This window comes from Hermetia illucens, chromosome 5 (assembly GCF_905115235.1).
Source record: "Hermetia illucens chromosome 5, iHerIll2.2.curated.20191125, whole genome shotgun sequence".
Classification (NCBI taxonomy): domain Eukaryota; kingdom Metazoa; phylum Arthropoda; class Insecta; order Diptera; family Stratiomyidae; genus Hermetia; species Hermetia illucens.
This window is the reverse complement of record NC_051853.1, coordinates 23894485-23913601: the sequence shown is the minus strand read 5'-3', so window position 1 is coordinate 23913601 and position 19117 is coordinate 23894485. Positions and strand designations below refer to the sequence as shown.

Below are 19117 nucleotides of genomic sequence, written 5' to 3'. Positions count from 1 at the left end.
GGCTAGTGTGACTAGGACTCCACCATCCTTCGTTTTACGAATGAAAGACACTTCTGCTCCGTTATCTTCGGGTTTGATCTTGTAACAGATTTCACTGAGGACTTCCAGAAAAGTCTTGCTTTCCGTCGGCTTAATAAACAGAGCTGGCGGTCTAGTCCTCCTGGGTGCCCCGTCCTTCGTGTCCGCCTTAATTTTAGGCAGAGGTTTTTCTGAGATCGCGACGTGTTGTTGTCTCTTGTTCCTCTTCGCCTTCTTCCTTTGAGGCCTGGAGAGTACCTGAGTGAAGTCCCCTTCGGATGTCCTTTCCTCCTTTCATTTTTTCTCCAGTTCGCTCCGCAATGGGCTCGGAGTGTTCTCGTCGCGAGGTGCGGTTGTCCGTCTATAATATGGAATCCTCTCCAGGAGCTCCTCCAGTTCCATTAGTCCATTTTCCACCCATCTGCTAACGTTTTGCTGGAGGAACGTCGCAGGTCGCATCCGCTTCACAACCGCCGCGCATTTCTTAATAACCCTTTCCTCTTCAGCTTGCGCCTGAGTAGTCCTCCTGCTCGGCTTATATTCGAAACCATTTTGTTAGTTTTGGCAAATTCCACTGTGCCACTTTCCGCAATTATACCACTGCGAGGTAAGGTCTGGGTTGCTCTCTCCGTTGCAGCTGCCGCATCACTTTGCGAGTCCTTCTCGTCGTCTACGCGTTCCGATGTCTCGTCGGGTATTTCAGCCCTTGTTGCGTCCTTCGCTGGGGGCTGGAGCGAGCGAAGTATTTTCGTGTTGCGTATAAATGCAGCCAGCTCATTCTTCATTTCCACTCTCCTCGTTTAATTTGTTTTTGTTCCCCATTTAAATTGTTTATCAGCGCAACGTGTGTTAGGGAGCAGGCCGTAATAATCAGGAACGGGTATACTCCCGGGGACAAAGCCCCTACCCCAGTTCCCTGAGGTCTAACCTACGATTAGCTGATCCCGGAATTCATGGACGGAGCAGCGCTCGCTCAGGGTAACGCGGTCTACTAATACCGGTTCAATGCGCACTACCCGACCAGGGGCCCGAAGGGTCTGGCTCCTGATACACGCCACAACTACCGCCTTGGCAGATGTAGGCTCACATCATCCTATCGACGTCTACAAGGAGTTGTCGACGGCTCCGGGAACTCCCATTGTGTCCCGACGTGTATCGGTCGTTAGCAGTTCGCTCTTCCCCGAGAAACTTTCTCGAGGCTACTATCTAGGACGCAGGTAATACCTGCAAGCTAAGGGGTCAGAACTACTTGCTCGGATACCTCGGGGACGCCACTCCCTGTATCTTAAGCGACCCGTTAAGGATCTTTGACAGTCCCTGAGGAGTCAATATGTTGGTGTCACTATATCATAATTTCATCTCGCATCTCTTTTCCTATCACCTTTTATTTATTATTTTTTTCTGGGAGCTATTTTTACTTCTTCTAGAATAATGATATTTAATACAACTATCATCAGATGTATAATGGGGATATCCCATTCAACATTGTCAATGGGGAGTATCACTTCAATGGTCACGATTCCTATTTCTTGGAAATGACTCCACTTTTGATAGTCCAGGAAAAGTTTCAATGTGATTCGCAAGGATGTTCAGGCCTCCGATTAGGGATTAGTTCTGAGAAGTTCTCTTGTCGAAAGATTCTAACAAAATCAATTGGAACGTGATAGGATGTACGTGATACGTTGTGCCGAAAAGATACTAGAAAGTAATCGTTATGTTTCAAAAAATTGCAATATATGAAGTAATAAACTTGGGTTACTTTGCAGGGGAGATGTTGAAGCGACATTTTTTTGATCAGGGTCTGGGGCTTACGACTAGAATCTAGCCCCGAAAAAGGTGTCAGCTACTATTTGGCTGCACATCTCTTCCCCTTTTCTATAGTAGTTTGCCTTGCTTCCAACCCTCTCAAAATTATCACAATAACGACATTCTAATCTACTGCTGTACGTCATTATCCCAGAAATCCTGACAGCTTAGGTTTTATTAGAAGCGGAAGTTAATTACAAAAAGTTTGCTTTCAATGTCATTGTTTATTAATAAAGTCAGGAAAAGATAACTTTCCAAACTTTTGAAGATAATATTCAGATTGCTTCTTTAGCATCAAATAAAGATTTGGTTTAGTAGATAAAAGCTATTCGGCAATAAAAGCAAAAATGGCTATGAAAATACTATTCAGAATCAAGGGCAGCTTTCAGTTCCAATACTTAAGAAGACTAGTCATTGGATCGGTCCAACTAACGTGAATAATTTCTAACTTTCCCTCGGCGAAGTTGGTTAATACGTTCTGGCAATTAGGAACACCAACTTAATTGCACATCAGAATATACCCCAAGAAGTAAATCTCTTCCAGCTAATCAGAAATTCGTTTCAACTTTGTTCGCTTCATAAATCCAGATTGAAATCTGCCATTTCATTAGTAAATTCATCAGGATATGGATATGTATGTATGTCCTTCCATCTTGATAGACTTGCTAATAAGGCGTCTGATTTGAAGCATATTCCGCACACTTGCTGCGGGTGGACATTCAAATTCAAACGGCGCTACCCACGTCAAGCTTTCTAATCAAGAATTGGTAAAGTTTTACCATCGTCCTTGTTCCTTCGTATCTAATTGACGTTCGTATGTGACATGAAACATATGTGGATATTCCAGTTCCATCTGGCGCGCACTTACAAGCTCTCATGTTCTAATGTTCATGTCCTGTTTTACGTTGTTTTTCGTTGATATGTCGTTCGTTCGTCAGATTTCACTCAAACCCAATACCTCAATGAATCCTTGAGACGACCGTAAAATGTTAATGTCCTACTCAGTTTTCGTGTCGCACATTCATACCACATCCTTTGGATATATGTAGTTCCCACGCAGACCGATCCCAATCGCCTTGCATCCTTTATCGTTTTCTGGTAAACTTGAGGCTCGTGTGGAGGATTTTCTCCTGAGGGCAACTACTCCGTTTTGTTGAAAAGAGGACCCTTGTTTCTAATAGCGTTATTGAACTTTGCCAAACTTTTTCCATCGACGACAGAGTCCTGATTGCAGGCAGGCAGTGCAACTAAACTACTGTAATTGGGTCGTTAATGTAGGGAGACATGGAGGAGGCTGTTTGGTGAAAGGCTTTCCAATGGAAAATGTCGATGGGAAGTGTTTAAGGATTGTACAAAGATACCACCATTGAGGGAGAGGAAGTTCATTTGAAATTGAAATAGTGGTTGATGACAGTATCAAACTCTTGAAAAATGCAAGCGTATGAAAGGATGTGTGGAATTCATTTGATCATTTGATTGCATTTCGCGGAGATTGGGATAAGGGTTTCACTCATCTGGTAACTCTCTCTTGTATGCCGTAAACGATTGCTTTGAAAATGATCCAGATGGAGACGCAAAAAGGAGGTTTTAGAAGGAGCTCTATCTAAATCTGTTAAAATGCAGCTTACTAGGTTCGAATTAAGTTTGTAGAACAGATTGTCCTACTTACTGCCGTTTGCTGCCGTTTGCATACATTTATTGAAGTGATGACTAATGGCATGACTGGACCTTTATATGGAATTCCTGCAATAAATTCGATGCTCCTTTCACAGTACTATTCCCAAGCTCGGCAAGCCGAAGACAATTTACTTGGAATTTACAAGGCAAGAGTCCAAGTTTACTTCTCAAGCTCCATAAATCAAGTTGAAGAACTTTTAGTTTTGGGGGGATTTGTCATTTAATGGCTACCAAGTCTCCCGAAATATGAGAAAGCAAAACTTGCAGAAATATACGAGGGTGAAACATGGCTCTTGTTTTGCTTTCCCCAGTAAATCACGAACTCGCTTGCAGAGTATGGTATTGAGGGTCCTTAACTATGAGTTGAAAACTAGTTCGCTTGCTGAGTGAAAATCAGATGACTTCCAAACCAATTCCAGCAGGAAGGCTCTTGTGGCATATAGTCGAATGTGATTAGGTGTGGGTTCATTGGACTTTGATTTGTAAATTTCAAGTAAAGGGTGGCGAAAGATTAGTGGCAGTATGTCGGACAAATTCAAGCTAGTGTATGAAGATGTACACGGCGAACATGGATATGGAAAATCTTTGAAAGACATATCCGCTCCAGCTTCGCTGCACCAACGCCGTAGGTAAAGGGGTTTTGCATTCCCGGTCTCTCTAGATCCAGCCCCGCGAGACTATCATTGAGGTATTACTTCGCGGCGCGGGTTTTCCTTTAGGCACTCGTCCTTTTCCTACTTTTAGAAACACCTCCTTTATTTTCATGTTTGCGGAGAAACCCTTAACTCAGTTCTCCTTCGACTTCAGCATCTTTGCAATTCATTCTCCAGGCACACGCCATTGCCCAACGCTTGGTTTAGGTTCCCCCTTTCCATTGCAAACTTTGGGCAGTAAAACATCACACACGCTCGGGATCCTCTGGTATGCCACCGTATCTAGGACGATTCGGTGAATCATCCAATCCGAAGTAGTGCAGATTCTGCCTGTAGTAACTACCGTGTCCCGTAAGGAACTGGGTAATGTGGTAGTTCGTCTCCCTATGTTTCCGTTTAAGCCACACGCCTCTTGCCATGAATATTCTAGGTGTTCCCTAAATCTCAATTTGGCGTCAATTATCACTAACAGGTATTTGATAGACGACTTTGACACAACCGTATATCCATTAACTTCCACTTTCACAGTGTTCTTTTTCCTACGATTCGTTATTAAGACCGCTTCCGTTTTCGCGTCCGCCAAGGTCAGCCCGGCTCTCTCTAGCCAGGATTTTACTGCTCTCATGGTTTTCGTCGCGTAGACTTTAACATCCTCCGGATGCTGTTTGCGACAATGGGTAGCAGTCTATTTTATATGATTCTCTCCACCAGCAGATATCGGGGATATAATGATGGGTTTCCAAGTAATTTGTTGGGTTTCGGGACCAGCACTAGTGTGGTGTTTCGGCCCACTAATATTCGGCAACGTTGTTGCATGTGCCGCGGTAGCATTGGCTGCCTTTTGGCATGTATACTCTAGGTTTTGCCTAAACTCAATTTGGTGTCAATTATCACCCCCAGGTATTTGATAGCCCGGGTCAGCCCTGTTCTTTCGAGCCAGGACGTTACCGCTCTCACTCACTCAAAGCCGACGATCGTAGTCCCTTCTGCAACAGGAAGAACAAGTGACTCATTATACATGATATTCCATAAGAGCGGTTCTAGTACCGATCTCTGCGATACCCGGGCTTTGAGAGGCTCAGCCGTTCCGCACCAGAGAGTCCTCTCTAATAGGTAATTTTCCACCAGATTCGCTAAATACCCGAGGATACCTATATCAGGGAACGTCCCTTTAATTCACAGAACAGCAGTCACCAAAAACCAGTGCGCTTTTTGCAAATTTACGACCGTGCTTGCCGCATCCACCGTAGAGTAGACTTGCCGGAAACCAAATTGGCGCTCTGAAAGCTCATTGCTGTTTTCGACGATGGGTAGGAGTCTGTTGTAGATGACTCTTCCCTCTGCCGGATAAGGAGATGTTGCGCCTCCAAGTGGCTTGTTGGGTTTAGGAAGCAACACCGACTATAGCTTTTTAGCCTTCACAGCTAGCTTCAAAGCTCGGTTAGGGAAGCCATTCAAACCTGGGACCTTATTGTCGCCGATCCTACACATATTTCCCGCAATTCCTCCGTAGTTATCGGAGGTATTACGCTCTAATTGAGCTAGACAAACATTTGCCTTCCGCCATTGTCGTGGTAGGAAAACAGAGTGGTAACAATTTCTTTTTGGAGGCGCAGACAGGTTACCTGGGGTGATCTCCGCAGCCTTTTGAATACCACCACTTTGTAGGTCTCGCTCTAGGGTTATATCGGCATGATTTTATTTGGTTTTATCCTACGTTCTTCCTCCGATTTTACCTCAACCCAGCCCTCCTTAACACCCTTCAATTTCCTTGTCATAAACATACTTGAATATTGCTGCGTAGTCTGGTCCGCCTTCCGCATTCGGGACTGCCGCGCTCTTGAAGTTGTACAACGTAAATTCACCCGGACCCTCTTTTACAAAAAGAGCCTTCCACGGATTGATTATCCGTCAAGACTCCGCCAACTCGGACATTACTTTCCTTATCGCCTCGTCTCATAACACACGTAGTGCGGACATTTTTGATGTACCCTTTGAGTAGCACGAGATTTACTTTCACTCTCCGATCCCGAGGCTATGCTCGTCCTACAACTAGTTTTAAGCATAAAATAAGCCATTCACTCGCTCCTCCCTCTGAGCACAATATGTAATAAAGAACTCATTTTTTGTGTATTGTCCTCATTACATAAATAAATAAATAAATGGTTACACAGCTGTTTGAACCAATTCTTTTTATTCCTTCGGATGGCTTCTTTTAAGCGACCTCGCAGATGCCTGCGCATCTCCTCTCGATTGCCGCCACAGGGCTTCCCCTGGTAAATCCTCTTTGCCCGGAAACATGCAGGCATTTGTATGACTTTTTTTGCTAGCCATACCATTCAGGGATATGTCGTGTTTGAGCGCTGCGGAAAATGTGTTCCCCTCAAACTTTTTCCCGTCCAGCCGAGTGAATCAACCAGCATTCTGCGGGAACTTTTTTTTAAAATAATTAGAACTTTTCACTTTTTTTCACTAGTAAAATTTAACTGTCCGGATAGCTGAGTGGTTGGGCACAAAGCTTTTGTATGGAAGGTCGCGGTTCAAATTTCACTGGTGACACACTGGTAACTTTGTAAATCCTAATATTTCAGGAACCACTTGTTCCCTTCATCAGTGCTACAACTTGCAAAGTTAATAAATATTACTAGTGAAAAGAAAAGACTACACACCCTTGATTTCTATACCTGACATGCCAAGGGACTCCCCTGGTTAAAGCGACACTCACGTATGTTAGGTCCACTATCGACCCCAGGTCCTTTCCCTGAAAGTGAATGAGGCGCCAACATTTGCAAGTACCATGTCTTGCTCCGCGAATGCTTCGGGGAGAACCTGTCCCTTCACATTCGTGATCCGGCTGCCCCATTCTAGACCCCACGTATTAAAGTCGCCTGCTATTATGGTCGGCATCTGCTCATACTCGGCAAGTGTAGCACTGGGTGGATCATAACAGCTGTACATGTGACTCCTTCCACTTTCGCTCTGATGAAGTCTTCCTCCGAGTGTTCCATTATTTTCTGGAAGGCTTGTTCTCCACAAGCCCATTGCTTGGCCCGTTTTGCCTTTGATCCCAATGCCACCACCGTAGTTTCGTTTGGTTCATTAATTATGGTTAGCCCAATGTTTTTCTTGCGGATGGTTTGCGAGAGTAGGCCCTGTGTCTGCGATTTGTGCTAAGGGCTCTTCTGTATTCCGTGCACTTGCTGCTGCCAGCAATGTGCCGATGGTCCATACTTTCCTTCCCTTTACATAGTATGCAATTTGGGTCTGTTCCACAGTCCTTGCTGATATGGCCTTCAGTTCCGCATCTTCGGCATTTGTCATTTGACCTGGTGTATGTCTTGGTAATGTCACCGAAGCTAAGGCATCTAAAACATCGCGTTAGTGCCACCTCCTCCTTAAGCTAATACAAAATCCAGCCTATTTTTACTCTCCCTGCTGCAAACAGTTTGAGCGCTGTCTCCACTGGTAGACTTATGATGGCGCACCGTAGGCTATCCGTAGTGCCTTTATCGCCGACTCTTCAAATTCAATGAGGTCGAATTCCATTTCAAAAGCCTTGCGAATATCCTCCTTCGTGGTGATCTCATTTATATCCTTGAAGACTGTGGAGACCTCCTGTATGCTAGCCCTGATTTTGGCTTCCTGTCCCAAGGACCTCCTTTCTAAGACTGGCTAATGCGGCTAACATTATCTCCCAAATTGATAAGTTCGAGATCTACCTTAACTTTCTTGAGAATGACGGTGTATGTCCTTTCGCCACGCTTGGAGATGATGATAACCCCTGATCGTATCCTCCTGCTATCTCTTTTTTCCGAGGAGCCACCTTTCTCCAGGCTTCCAAATCCTCCTGCTCCACGCAAAGGTCTAAGATTTTACTGTTTAGGATAGTGAGTTCACATCCACTTGATGTTGGACCGGACCAAATGGAGAGCAACTTACTCTCATGTCTTTTTGGTCCAAGTATAAGCAGGCGAAGACGCAACTTTTCCTGCTGCACTGGCCACTAAATTCCGTGCGCAAAACTCTTTCCGTTATCAGAAAAATTAGAAAGAGTCAATATGGACCCATCAAGTCGTGGCGCACGTAATCTCCTTTAGTGGGTCTCCCTCGGATCACATCTGTGGTTCTGTTTCTATGCCTTTCGAATTTCTTTTCGTACAACCTCCAACAATGAAGCATCTAATTCAGCCCTTTTGCGTAGTGGCTTTTGGTCCAGTTATTAAAAGCACCGGATTGTCCAAACACGAAATTATCTGACAAAAAAATATGACCGAATGATCCGTTATGTACTGAATCCATGGTGTCGGGTTCTAAATCAAATATGACTTAGGCGCTGGATGCATGTCCACCGAAGATGATTTTCCAGAATTTTGACTCCAATCTGTTTTCCGCATTGACTGCTGGGATATGAAAAATTTCACTCATTTTGATTCATTTTCACAAAATGACAACTTTTTCACGACTCACGCCCGTTTTCTCATCTGATTCAGTTATTAAATTACGACCGCCGGTCCAGCTTATCAGCTGTCCATCAATCAACCGGTCTTGGTCCCGCAAATTTCGTTTCCGGTCCATGGCTTTGAACTTAAAAGTCTATGCCAGCTCAGCGTCAACGGCAACACACACGATTGCTGAAGTGTACTACAGATTATTCCCCTCAGCCATGAACAATCGCCAGCCTGCACCTAATAATGTACAATAAAGTGAAATAGAACTACGAATTTTAAGGGAAAGGGACCAGTGGTTAGATTGAAACATAAGAAAATTTAATTAGTTGAAGTGTTAAGTATTGTATTTAAATGAAGGAAGCGATGGGTACTGTGAAATGACGAAGGATAATTGAGAAAACTAAAGAGGTGAAAAAGTGTAAGGATAAAGAGTATATTACACATTATTTGCTCGGATTTGTTCCGGAAAAGGCGAATGGAATACTGCTCCTATCGCCAAGCCACGGACACTACAATTTCCAATCTGGTTCATCATTTTATGTATATTATCTATATTGTTCATTGGTTCAGTTATATTCGCATGAAATGTTCTGTAAGTGATAACGCAACTTCGTAGCTCTGTGTTAAGATAAAGGCACACGTGGACATCAATGAAGAGCCTAAAACCTGTCCTTCCTCATCCGAACATGCTGTATTTCTGTGACTTTGTGATTAGAGGCAGAAAGATATTAACTCAGCCCCTTTTCAGTCTGAATTCCACTTTGAAGGCGGTAAGTTATGAGCTGAAAATAAAGGACAGCGGGCATGGTTCTTGATGCGTTTACCCTGTTTTGTTCCTGTTTAGTTTTCAATTAATTTTTGACGCGGAATAGGCCGAGTGCGTTTAGAAATGAAGTCGGTTCGTATGTAGCACTGATTTCTACAGTTTTTGGAGTCTTTTATTGTGGCATTTTCACTTCAGGAAGTTTGGGTCACTGGAGGGGTCAAGGGTGGATTTGCTGACATTCACGTCGTTGGCTGCTACTTGTATATGGTTAGCATTTTTTCTAGGTACATATAAATATGTTTGTAAATGAATTCCGTTTTCTGAGATGAGATTTTGATTTCGGAAGTTCAGTTAATTCTTTTCCACTTAGGGATATATTGGTCTAGATAGACGGGAGGATTATTATGCGTTGCTGGTATATCATCATCAAAATTAGTCCAATTTGCGAGTTTTCTTCAAATCCGTATTCTATGAATATCAGAAAAACCCAATCTGAAATCCTTCTCCTCGTGAACGCCCAATTCAATTTGCCAACTTTGTCCAAGAATAGCATTTTCCGGAAAACTTTGCCTCCCAGTAACGGTTCGACGACTTTGAAATTCAACGGACCAGAATCCTAAAGTTCATCCATTATCCACACACTTCACCACCACTTCTATCTTATCCTGTGACCATTCAAAACCGAGTAAAGTTGAGCTTTGATAAACTTCAATCAATTTTGACCTGATTGTACTCATAATTCGAAAAGTTCTATATTTATATCCTCAATTTTCCCCAAGTGATTTCAGGATTTAACGCAATTCTCCTTTCTTACTATCACTTCCCAGCCGGAGATACTGAATAGTCTTAAGTAAGATTAAGAACTTCCTGTGCAAGGAGCTCAACCCCCGAGTACTTGCGAGTATAATGCAAATGCAATCACCTCATTGTGTGTAAGGGTGGAGAGAGGCAGGACCCTAGTTGCGAAGAAGTTTCAGTTCGTTCGGGGGAAGTATTTTTTCCAGTCTGTTAATTCTCAAAGTTTCCAGGCAAGGTCTATAATCAGGAAAATGTTCCACTGTGGAACAAAGGGATTTCCTATCTAGTGAAATAGTAAACAGTAGGGAAGAGGTTCATTGAATGGAAGACAATATACTTTTGATATATGATAAGCAGACAAAGGCATGAGAAAGAGGGTGCACCAAGGTCTGCATGCCATTTACATCTCCGACAAAGAATCCTTTGAAAGTAGTTTCCGTTCATGGAGACCTACATTTCAAAGGATACTTTTATTTTTTCTTATGAGTATTTATTTTCAAATGAAAATTTCAACTAAAGTTTTTATTTTCAGTTACGTTTAGCGAGTTGAACTGACAGTAATGGAAAGGCCGAACTGAATCGATCGAATAAAATTTGACCACGTAAAAAGGGTGCGTTTCATCAAGAGAAAAATATTAGAAATTTCAAAGAAGTGTTAGTGCATTTGTGAAAGCGAAATTGTTGTAAATAAACAGTGAATTGAGGAGAGTTCCATAGATTCGAATTAAAAAAGTGATTTGTGATTCATTCGTCCAAGGTATTCGCATAAGATGGGCAAGAAGAATTCAAAACTGAAGCAGGATACTATCGATCGGCTTACAACGGACACATATTGTAAGTACAAATAGTTTTTTAGGGCACGTGCTGTATTTATGATAACTTTTTCAGGATTTTGATGCTGGTGGACAGATAGATAAATATTTGTTTTTCAGGGGATCTTGAATCTAGGTATATGAGATCATCTCGCGCTTTTCTCTGAGGAATGATCTAACACTTTTTCTCGAAGGGTAACCTAAGAATGATGGACATATTGTGCAGACTACGCGCCTCTTGATAAAAATGTCAAGAACATGTTTGGCATACCACTAAAATGACATTTGTCTACTCTTGTAGACCGCTGATTTAGGCCCGTAAGTAGGGATCCATTAGATAGCTCTCGGAGAAATACCTCCTGTCAAAAGTTGAGTTGACCGTAACCCTCTTAGGAACGATAACGCCGGTGTAGATGGCAAGACTGCTATCGGTTTTACACCGTTAGTTTTTCATTATAGTTGGGTTCTCCGTTCTGGTTCTCAATTGTTTGTTTTTTGGGGCGATGTATGAACAACCGTCATTCCTCCGTTTTTTTCTTGTCATTGTTTGCATCTAATAGTTTTAGATCCGAAAAGAGAGTATCCGCAATCGATATTGGGTTACACCGACCGTGGGAAAATTGGGAGAGGGACGTTTGGTATGATCAGGTCATTCGCACTAACGAGAATCCACTTGCCAAGATTGATCTGAACATCGAAGACGATGTGTTAAAACCAAAGGCCGGCTGAAACAACGGTGGCTTAATACGCTGAATTGTAATTTAAAAGTCTCTCGACTGCATCCAGATCAGGTCTTTGACAGAGTAAAATGACACGACACGATCGATCAAGACGACCCGACAAAGGCTGAAGGAGAAGATCATGAGAAATGTGATACCAAAGCAAAAGTGCGCCCTCTACCGAAGAAGTTACTTTTGCTGTGAAAGATTTGCTTTTCAAGGCTTTTATTGGCAACTGTCCCCTTTTTCAGTGTCTTATCTTCGGAAAATTTCTGTTTTTTTCTAGCTATTCCTGTAATTATGATATGCTTCTATTCTTCTGCTAGTCCTTCCACCAAGGTGGAAAAATGGTTGCCCATGTCCCTGTTTAGCCTCCCGGGGAATTATCGAGATTGTCCTAGGAGTCTAGTTTTGTAACGTCCTTCATTTTCTTCAAAATACTGGCGTTGTTCAATGAAAAATGGTGTCCCTGGCCCATTATATAATATATTTGGTAACCGCCGATTTTATGTGTGGGTTATTGTTATTTTTAGCGGATCCGGTTTAATTTATTTGGTGCAACATCCTGGTGTGACTAGTCGTTTTGTTTGCCTTACATAAATCTTGTTGCAGTCTGGGAAGGGAATCTTATAAATGCCGCTTTTTTTTAGTACAGTTCTTGTTGTCCTTGACTGATTGTAACCGCGTCCTAAGTTGGTATCGTCTGTTGGTCTAGGTGAACCAGAATCTACGTTTGTGTAGCTGCCTTTTGATGTTCTGCGTACGACTTGCCTTGAGGCCTGGCGTAGTTTCTTTCGGATATGGAATTCACTGAGGTTCATACATCGATCCACCTACGTAGTCCACGTGTTTGATCTAGAATCTCGAGAGTGCCCCAGCCTCCTCGAGTTCTTTCTCCAAGTTCTCCATAAATACTTCGCATAGCAGCAGTGAAGGCTGGTTGCCCATTGCTGCTCCGGAGGTTCTTTTATAAGTAAGTGTGAAATAAGATTCACTTCAAGGCCAGTTTTTTATACAGTTTAGCCGTCTTCCTCCATTCGGATGAGTTTTCGTGTGCCGTGATCCGTTCTTCGAACAAGTGAAGGGCTTCCTTCGTCGGTACGCTTTCACGACTTACAGATTGTAAAGAAAATTTTCGGAAAATAAAACTTTAGGAAAGCATTATTTTCCAGAGAAATCGAGTGACATCGTCAGCAAATTGAAAATATCATTGCCCGTTGCGGAAATCGAGAGGCATTGGCTGGTGTGGAACAATGAACATGAAAAACTGCAGAAACTGCTCAAAACAGAAGAAACGTTTTTTTATTAGTCAAGCAACCTTTCATCACTTAAAAATAACTAAACAATATTTTCTTATTTCCTTATAAGGTAATGTAAATATCTGAAACGGGCTCGTTTCGAGTGTCCTTGGTTTTGGCTGGCATTTTCTCTGCAACATGCACCCCTAGCTGTTTTTGTTGATGCCTCTGACCCCGCAGTAGGTGTTGCTCTTCACCGAAAGGTGAATCAGGTCTGGCAGCCGTTGAGTTTCTTCTCGAAGCAGTTGAACTCTGTTTAAAGGAACTTCAGTACCTACGATCGCGAAGCCTGCTGCGCCACAAAACACTGAAGAAGGCGACAGTTAGTCCTCGAAATACTTATTTGTATACATTACCAAGTCCTTTTAGCCAATAAAAACGAAAACATTTTCAAAGGCAAATTTTTCACTCGAAATTTTGGCTAACTAACTATCTCCTAATTCAAACCATTACTTTTGCTTGTCACAATTTTATTACCTAGATTTATCCAGTAAATTGAGGTGAAAATTTTGTCTGGGAAATTTGGTCTCATAATTGTAGAGTACGTAAGAATTACGAAGGGAAGTTTCTATAAAGATAAGTGAAAGGCTTTACTTTGCATCTCCCAAGGAGAATACCATTGGCCTCATTAGGTTCTTGCCCTTACAGACGCAGTTTTTGTGTCGGAGATGAATACCTTTTACGAGGCAGTGGAACAACAATAATACATGGAGATTTTGGCTGCAAATCAAGAGGGAAGAGCAAATATTCAGGAGATAAGTGGTTTTTAGAACTATTTGGTTTGCACACGCGAAAAGAGATCCAAAATAAGACTCCAGATGTGGCTACCTTCTGCCAAATTAAGCACGTGCTACTCGAATTCCTATGATCTTTGATGAATGACATCATATACAGGCCGCCCAATATGGGCTCTGGGGTCGAATAATGGGACCACCCAGGATACCAGAAATTCATAAGAAGGTAAATTCTAAAGTAATTCGGAACGAAGGAGGGAAGGATACCTTGGATGTAAAGTACCGACCCCCATAACTAACTGGAGAGAATTATCGTCGGTGTAGCAAGCTAGTCCAGAAACCGAGACACAGCCCATAAGTTGTGAGAATTCGTTTCAACTTTACCTTTACATGTCTGACCGAAAGAAGCTTCTTATCTTGAATAACTCCCAGATATTTCACTTCTTCGGAGATTTGAAGGGTAGTACTCCTCATCTCTGGAAGGCAAAGACCATTCAGTCTACTCCTTTTTGTAAATAATACCATTGTGGTCTTATTTGAATTTACTGACCATGCGGGACCAACTGTCAATTAAATCAAGGGCACGTTGTGTGTTTCTACACTCCGTACTAAGATTCAGAACAACTGCAAACACAGCCACGTCATCAGCATAAGCTTGAACGTGTATTGGCAAATTTTGCAGTTCGCATAGCAGTGAGTCGATCAGCACACTCCATAGAAGTAGCCGTAGAACACCTCTTTGTGAGCAGCCTTTTTTGTTTCTGCTGTTAGGTAGCGATCGGCACCGACTTCAGCACAAATCAATCACTGCGTTAGCATAGCAAAGATCGTCTTAATTAAAGTATCATCAGTACAATGCGCGACGGTGGCATCACAAAGTTTTTGAAAAAGCACAAAGCCAAACGCCACTTCAATGCCGACGGCCACCCTTATCGCGTGCTCACTCTTCAGAGTTGCATCCTCTATCTTTGAAACCAGAGAATGACCACAGGACTTTCCACGCATGTTGGTTTTTATTAAGTGAGTGCGAGCTAAGCGCCATCCCACGAATACGATGTTCAACCAGTCTCTCCAAACCGTTCAGCAAGAATAATGTCAAGTTGATCTGTCTGAAGTTCTTTGGATTAGAATAGTCGTCTTTCCCAGGCTTTGGTATGAATACCACCTTAACCTTCTGCCTCTAAGTGCTCCACACATTCCTTTAGCATTGCTGGATAGATGCCATCTATTCCAGGTGTTTTGAGGTGTTCAAAGGACCGTATGACAGCTTTCACCTTTTCATTCGTAATAACCGCTTTCGTAGTCTTCCAATTCACCTTGCAACACCTGCAGGTTGAAGCGGTTATAATAATAATAATAATCGTTGGCGCAACAATCCATGTTGGATCAGGGCCTTGAAGTGTGTTAGAGCACTTCATTCAAGACCGTAACGGTACACTAGGAGGCAATGTGGTCAGCATTGCGCTCGCCCGAGATTATTACCCTGATTTGACTCAGGTACTCATTCACAGCTGAGTCGACTGGTATCCGACGTCAAATCACGATACAAATTCCACTGAAGCGGTTATAATAACCGTCAATTCTCCCCTTACCATTTCTCTCACCAGTTCTCCCGAATAATGTACTTTCTCGAGGGTCTGTACAGATTTGGAGCTCGTGAAAGTACCATCGAGTTTTCTAAGACAATCTAACTTGGCTGACTCATCTTTTTTAAGGACTCTGCACAGCCTTGAAGTCTCTCTTTCGCCTTCCAGTTCCTCACAGTAAGTTCTAAAGGAGTATTGTTTGTTTGAGTATTGTTTGTTTTTACAAGCACGGTTCAGAAGTCACCTGGTTGATTTCCTGAGTATTTGCAGTGCCCGGTTCCACTGAGGAACCGCTTTACCCATTGGGCCTCGGGAAATAGGACAAGCCTCTTTATAGCACTTTAGAAGTGTGTAATTCAGAGTTTCCAATACATCCTCAAGCGCCAAAGGAGCCCTTAGTCACCTAGGGAGTTGCAGTTTATAGCCGAAAAATTCATTGAACTTTGTCCAATCCATTTTCCTAGGATTCCGTCCATGGAGCAACATATGATGACTTCCCCCTGAGAATATTCAGACTCTTTTGGTCCCGTTCGAATACCAAGTTGAAATCCTCCACGCTTGCAGATTCGTCTTTCCTGGCATTCATGAACTTTACCCTCCAGTATCTGAAGTCCATGCCTAGGGTCTGTTCATCCAACATGCGGATTATGTGCGCTACCTTCCTTTGAGGACCCGGTAACCGACACGTTCTGTCCTGCGCAACTCAGTTTTCACAATAGTGTACTTGTGCCGACCGCCAGAACTCAAAGTCGGGATTACCTGCTGTCACTTTAAGGCAGCCTCAGCAGTGTACTCCAAATAGCCCATCGCGAAAACCTTGATTGTTAAATCTTGGCTTCGTTTCACGCTATAGCATTTTTTCCACAGGCATTCTCGGACGATGGTGAATTGTCCCTCTGACATTTTGACATCTTTGGAGAACTTCCTTCCCGCCTTAGTGTCCGTATTGCTATGGACGGGACTAGCTTCATTGAGTGATGGTTTGATCTCCTCTCCTAAGTCTGGGCTAGAGCGGCAGAATGGAGGCAGCTTGCACTCGTTAATGCTGCTAACATCGTGATGGCTGACTGATGTGCATTCGGGAAGAAGTGGCTTCTGGATTGGTCGGCGAGGAAATAATAATTTCGTGCTCCTTTGAGGACGTCGCGTCTATGCTCGTCGCGGTGAGGGCGTCCCGTTGCCCCGTCAAGCGAGTGTGTTTCTCCGTCTCACGTTCGATAATGCCGATGCCGATGTGCCCTTCGGGGAGAACAGAATGATGCATAGTCCGTCGACTATTTCCACCTCGAGATCGATAAAGCTTGTGCATGGAGGTCGAACAAACACCACTTTACTGCCCGTGGAGTCCCGAAATACAAGCCGCCATCACCAGCTTGCGCCACATGGCGGGAAGAAAGTTTGGGAAAGCGATGCGGTGGAACCGACGCGCAGAGCGCTTGACATTCCCGCAACAGCAGGGCGTGAGCAAAGAAACACGCGGAGCACTATGAAAATGCCGAGCCACAGACAAAATACTGGCAACTACGCACCGATGCCACGAATACAAACAATAGATGGGAACACCACTTTGCAGATTGGAGTTGAGTTGATTAAGGATTAATATCAGGATCACCACACGAGGCTATGTGCCGCAGGAAAGAGAGTTGAATACGAAAGAACGCAAGATTGAAATTACATCAGAACTTTAATTTCAAATAAGGATCTAACGACTTTTCGCTCCTTAAACGTTTTAAATTTAAATTTAGGCCCACTTCAGTCAACCAGGATGGTATTTGACTATCGACCAATCCGCTTTGGTATTACAACATTCAGAGAAGGGTTTTAGAAAGGAACCAGAAGCACGCCGATGTCGAATCCCCTCTCATCCACTTTGTAATCCTTGAAGAAAACATGGGCATGACATTTTTACCATTGTCTAGGAAGAGAAAGGGGGGGGGGGGAGTTGAGCAGGAAAAATGGGAATCCAAATTTATGCTGGAAATTGAAGACTATATTACAAAGATAAAAGGAATTCCCTTTGACATCTGTAGGAAACCTATCCACACATGAGGGCTGATTGCAGAGACGTCAAACCACTTCACGCCAAAGAAAGCACCATTCCAGTATATCGGCCACACCTCGGTTCAAAACGACTACCAACCATCAGTTACTGCGGGTCCCATTAGTAAAAAATTGAGACGTCAAAAGTGGGAGCTGTGGCATGCCTCTGATAAAAGGAAATAATAATAATAAAGATATGAATTCAGCGGCATCGTCAAAGGTCAAAAAGTGATGAAAGGCCTAAAAATCATTATAGTACCCTTCACTAGGATACACCAGATCATAACCGTGCCAGCATCCCCCAGAGACCAAATTGTAAATCAAGAGTTAAGCGCGATATAGAAAGTACTGTGTCCACACTGCCAGACAGACCAAAAATTGGCTTCCGTGCTTTCGAGAGAGCATGCGAGATGGTCGGAAATGGCCAGAAAAAATGGGAAAAGAAGCTTAGCTCCAAAATCGATGGTAGCATAAAGTCGCAGGGGATAAGGATATGACTAAAAATTAGTTTCATAAGGAAACTAGGGGCTTTTAGCGAATGTCAAATTTTATTTGAAAAATGTATGTAGTTTCGGACTGCTCCAAAACTTACATGAGGAGAGCAGGTGAGGCTAAATCAAATTTTTGGAAAAATGTTCAATTCTTTCTTTGCTCCTGGCAACTGATTTTATAAAAGTAGGATCTCTGAACGTGCTTACTTCATTTAATAATTTTTCATCAAGTCTTAGACGAGTTTAGAAATTATGTCCTTACCAGCCGAAATACCATTTAATATTATCAAAATACTTTACACATCCATACTAGCCCCAATTGAAATCTCCGTATGTAGAGGAGTCTCTTCCAGCTCTTCCATCTCATCTTCCTCTTTAAGCTCATAAAGATAGTTCAATTCCTCTGGGTCACTTTCAACATCAAATAAAACGGACGCTCTTCGTGAAAGTACCGAACTGCCAGAGTAGCTGGTTTGATCAGTCGCCACAGTAAGATTCGACAAAATTTCATCCGAATCCTCTTCCATTTGAAGCTTCGACTTGGAGCTAAAATCCACATTAACTAGGGTGGATTCTGATCCAAATCGAAAGTCCAGTCTGGTGATGCTTTGTTGTAATTCCACGGTCGACTCAACTGGGGGTGGCTTTCGTGAAAGATCATAGACAGTGGCGAGAAACGAATGTAATTCCTCCGATTGGAACTTCGCTTCTATGCACTTTTTCAGTAGATTTGCTGGATTTCGGCGGAAATTGGTAACCATCTTTGCTCGGTTCATAATTTCTTCTTTTGCTAGATTCATTTGTGCTATCTGAGTTTGAATTAGGTTATAACGATTTATTGCATATTGAGGACGGCTCCTCCGGGGCTGAAACTCATGGCGAACTGGCTGCAGCTCAGCTGAATACTTCGCTTCGGCTTCAGTGCTAAGAAAGATAAGAGGTCCAGTGATTGGCTCCGAAGATTTCCTTTCCCGATTTTGTTTCCTGGCTTGAGCGATTTCCTTTGTCACATTGTCAATTCTTTTTCTTAAATTAGATATTTCCCGCAGTTTGACTAATATTTCCTGGAAGCCTATTTTGGAGGCTTTAGACTCCTTACTTGTCTTAGATTTGACCCGGGGTTCTGGTCTCCGTTGTTGCAAGGTCATGAAGGTGTAATTTTGCAGGTCAATGTTATTCATTTTTGCTCGAAGGTACCGCTGTGTATTCCCACTCAACGTCTGCCAGCCGATCCTAAATGCTTCGTTGGAAAGTTTCTTTTTTAACTCCCT

At 43.0% G+C, this 19117-nt stretch overlaps 1 protein-coding gene across 3 annotated transcripts in view; it reads left to right on the top strand.

Annotated features, from left to right (window-relative positions):
- Positions 1–19117, top strand: part of LOC119656729 (frequenin-1) — a 221281-nt gene that overhangs the window by 41841 nt on the left and 160323 nt on the right. For all 3 annotated transcript variants that reach the window (XM_038063263.1, XM_038063262.1, XM_038063264.1), the window contains exon 2: positions 10699–11000. In XM_038063263.1, coding sequence (XP_037919191.1) covers positions 10937–11000 — 64 coding nt within the window. In that variant the 5' untranslated portion in view covers positions 10699–10936. The remainder of the gene's footprint in view (positions 1–10698; positions 11001–19117) is intronic.